Source organism: Puma concolor, chromosome D1, assembly GCF_028749965.1.
Source record: "Puma concolor isolate L17-30 chromosome D1, mPumCon1.1.hap2, whole genome shotgun sequence".
In the NCBI taxonomy this organism is placed as follows: domain Eukaryota; kingdom Metazoa; phylum Chordata; class Mammalia; order Carnivora; family Felidae; genus Puma; species Puma concolor.
Genome location: NC_141676.1, coordinates 13,804,734 through 13,809,055, shown reverse-complemented (window position 1 = coordinate 13,809,055; position 4,322 = coordinate 13,804,734). Strand labels below are relative to the sequence as shown.

The 4,322-nt window shown below is 39.8% G+C and overlaps 1 protein-coding gene across 1 annotated transcript; it reads right to left on the bottom strand.

The window, feature by feature from the left end:
• Window positions 1-296: 296 nt before the first annotated feature.
• Window positions 297-1,250, bottom strand: LOC112865121 (olfactory receptor 9G4). The gene has a single exon (XM_025928164.2). It carries the CDS (start codon window positions 1,233-1,235, stop codon window positions 297-299), a length of 939 nt encoding a protein of 312 aa, XP_025783949.2. The 5' UTR covers window positions 1,236-1,250.
• Between the last annotated feature and the right edge of the window lie 3,072 nt (window positions 1,251-4,322).

Below are 4,322 nucleotides of genomic sequence, written 5' to 3'. Positions count from 1 at the left end.
TCTTTCCAAGGTTCCCCCAAAGATAATCAAGAGAAGTTTTATGTAAATCTAGATTTAAGAAGAAGCAAAAACACAATATTGTGAAACATCAATCAACCCAATCTTAATAGATGTGAAATAGTTTAATCACACAAAATAATAGCAAACACTTAAAGAGTAGTTTCCTCAGTGTGACATTGCTTTAAGTATAATTTGTTGTATTTACATAAAATTGCAATGATTAGAAACATATATATAAATATAAGTCAGTGAGTTGGAAAATTATGCAACAAGAACAATCTGCAAAAAGATAACCTTCATCTCTGTGGCCTTATGGTTTGTGCTGCCTTCCAGAAGGCCTCTTTGACATCTTTGTTTCTCAGGCTGTAGATGAGAGGGTTGAGCAATGGGTTGACCACAGTGTAGAACAGAGCAGCTACTTTGTCTCTTTCCAGGGAGTAGGTAGAACTTGGCCTTGAATACATGAAGAGCAAGGATCCGTAGAAGAACATGACTGAGATGAGATGTGAGGCACAGGTGGAGAAGGCCTTGCGCCTTCCTGAGGCTGAGTGGATCCTCAGGATCGCCAGGAGGATGTTGAAATAGGAAACCAAGATGGCAAGGATGCTGGAGAGGACTGTGAAGCCCACCACACCCAAGAGGACTTTTTCATAGACGTGGGTATCTGTACAAGACATTTTTACCAATGGTGGTGCATCACAGAAGAAGTGGTCTATGATGTTTTTACCACAGAAGCTCAGGCGGAAAGTGTTGGCGGTATGGGCTATGGCGTTTAAAAGTCCTCCTAAGTAGGAGCCAGCAACGAGTCCAGTACAGACAGAATTGGACATAGTACTTGAATAAAGTAGTGGGTTGCAGATTGCAGCATGCCGGTCATAGGCCATGGCTGCTAGGAGATAACACTCAGTATAGGCTACAACACAGGAAAAAAACAACTGGGCGCCACATCCAGCCAAGGAAATACGTTTATCTTCTGAGACACAATTAGCCAAGATTTTGGGAGTGTATACAGAAGTGTACCAAAAATCCAAGAAGGACAGATTGCCGATGAAAAAGTACATGGGCGTGTGCAGGCGGGAATCAACCCGGATTAGGATGACCAGGGTCATATTCCCCGACAAAGTCATCAAATAGAGTATCAGAAAAATTCCAAATAGAATCAGCTGCCACCGTGGGTCTGCTGAGAAACCCACCAAGATGAATTCAGTCAGAAGGGTGCGATTTCCTACTTCCATGTCCACAGAGGAGAAAGCCTGGTAAAGATTTTGAGGAGGAAAAAAATCACTTTGTGATTTGTCTATTGAAATAAATAAACAAAGGTATAAGTTAAGTCAGTAATTACTAGGACATCTATGGACTTTTATTTGTGATTGCCTAGAATGATAGAATTTCAGTCTGTCTCTTGGGAAGACCACGGGAATTGGTGTTAGAATCTGATTGTGAAATTAGTAAGGCTTTCACTTAGTAATTGTTGAATGCAGGGCAAGTCCCTTAGTCTTACCAAACAGACAAGAAAAATAAAGTCCCCAACAGGTTATTGGATTGATTGAAGGAAACATGCATGAAAATACCCAACCCAATGTTAAGTACATAGTGTGTGCTCAAAAAATTTCAGTATCCTTCAAATATTATTGAGAATTTACATGTCAGGCATTGTGCTGATGGTTATACAAATACCAACATACTGTATATATACATATATGTATATGTATGTATATATATATACACACACATGTGTGTGTACATATATGTATATATGTATATGTACGTATATATGCATATATATATATATGCATACGTACATATTACTCAGTGTCAGTTAATATTTTAAATCCTAATCTCAATCCACATAATCCTTTTCACAACTTTCGAAAGTAGGTACTATTGTGATTCTCATGGAGTTTAAGAAATAATTCCAAAGTTATATAACTGGTCAATAGCAGAGCTGGTATTTGAACCCAGAATTTTCTTTATCAAGAGTATGTGCCCTCAGCTGTTAAGCCATTTATGTCTGTTGTAAGTAATTTTTTTTTTTTTTTTTTTTTGCTTTCCTAGCCAAGGCAACATTATAATCCTCTGGCAAACTGAATTTCTTGATTTAATAAAAATATCTTTAAGAATCCTTTTTTTCAGAATGTTTTCCCCCACTTTGTTTTATTGATGTGAGATTTATATAAATACCTGAGGTATTTTTGGATATACTGAATGCTGAACATTAGGAAAAAAACAATTTTTGGTGTGAAGGATTTATTGAGAAGCCATGAATTCTTCCAAGTTATTTTGAAGCTCTGAGGGAGAAGTTAAAAAGGAGGAGTCTGGGGCCCCTGGATGGCTCAGGTGGTTGAGCTTCCAACTTCAGCTCAGATCATGATCTCACAGTTTGTGGGTTCAAGCCCCATGTTGGGCTCTGCACTGACAGCTCAGAGCCTCGAGCCTGCTTCAGATGCTGTGTCTTCCTCTCTCTCTCTCTATCCCTCCCCAGCTGATGCTCTGACTCTCTCTCTCTCTCAAAAATAAATAAAAAGTTTTTAAAGAAGGAGGACTCTAATTCAAAACATGCTATAGACAACAAACTGAGAGTTGCTAGAGGTAGGTGGGGGGGGATGGGCTAGATGGGTGATGGGCATTAAGGAGGGCACTTGTTGTGATGAGCACTGGGTGTTATACATAAGTGATGACTCACTATATTCTGCACCTGAAACAAATATTACACTATATATTAGCTAAGGTGAGTTTAAATAAAAACTTTGCAGAAAAAAAATACCATACAGAATTGGGGCTAATGCCCCAGTAGCCAGCTGACCGTCACTTAGATAACACGGTAGTGGGAGAAAGCTAAAACTGAAAAACGATTGTGATTTACCTCCATGTTCAGAACGTTTTCCTTTGAGCTAAGCCCGAAGTGGTTTATAACTCTATAAAATGCAAATGCAGGGGCGCCTGGGTGGCGCAGTCGGTTAAGCGTCCGACTTCAGCCAGGTCACGATCTCGCGGTCCGTGAGTTCGAGCCCCGCGTCAGGCTCTGGGCTGATGGCTCGGAGCCTGGAGCCTGTTTCCGATTCTGTGTCTCCCTCTCTCTCTGCCCCTCCCCCGTTCATGCTCTGTCTCTCTCTGTCCCAAAAATAAATAAAAACGTTGAAAAAAAAATTTTTTTTTAAAATGCAAATGCAAACTTTCTACCCCAAGATCTACTGTTCCTGCTTGTTAGAAAGGGAGGTATCTCACTCTTTAAATATTAGGCGTTCTGATCTTTCAAATGTAGCTGACAATGTTCAGAGAGGACATGACTTAATCAGTGACACTGTGGTAGATAAAGCTTGGAATCCTGAAGATCATTCATTTCTCCATCTATTACTATATAATGGATCTTATTAGCATAGAGAGAAATATTTTAGTCCTATATTGCCTCCATCAGTGAGCTTAACTTACTCTTACAACCCTCTCTCATCACTTGTCTTCATTTATTTAGGACGTCAACCAAACTAAATTACTCACATAATTGACTTATCGTTAGTAATCTCACATCTCACATCCCAGAAGCTTCACGTTTATAGTGTTACGTTGGTGTTCATTGGTTCGCTAATCTTTTTTCTGAATTGGCTCAAGCTTAAGTAATAGCTTTCTTGGCAGTGACCTATGGCTACTACATTGAAATATAAAAACCTGTGGCTGATGTCCACGGTCTCAATAGTTACTCTGAACTTCGTCTGCTATGTTATCATGTGTCTATACAGTGAAAAATATCTGTGCCTTATTAAGCTCATTTTTAATACAATATAATTTGGGATACAAATGAAAATATCCGACAGCGCCTGTTACTACTCTTCTACTGAAAAAAATAATAATTTTTTTGGTCTACTGACCAAAGTCTTCACAGAAGCAGAGATACTGAAATTGAGACCTGAGAAGTGACCCCTGTGCCAGCCCCTTGTAGGGCTAAGGAGAGAGAGGAGAGGAGTTCCATATATCGGAGCCCTCACATGAGAGAGCGACTGGTGAGCCCAAAGAGCTGAGAGATTAAGTAAAGACAGAGTGGAAAATGGAACGAGTGGGTGAGCCAGAAAAGTTATCAGCTCACAAAGCCTAATGGAAGCCATATTAAGGATTTTGGCCTTTACACCAACACAAATCATCTTGGGGAAAATAGAGCAGAGTCTGAGCAAAACAAGACAATGGACGTTGCTGGTTAGAGGGTGTGGGATTTAAAATAGAGGGATGAGGATGGGTCTTTGTCAGAAAATGACATTTGAATGGGACTTGAAAGAGATGAGGGTGTGAGCGCAGACTCTGTTCTATTTTCCACAAGACCTAGTGTCATCTTC

Excerpts from the sequence above, each read along its gene's own strand:
- LOC112865121 (XM_025928164.2), bottom strand. The coding sequence starts at position 1,235 with ATGGAAGTAGGAAATCGCACCCTTCTGACTGAATTCATCTTGGTGGGT.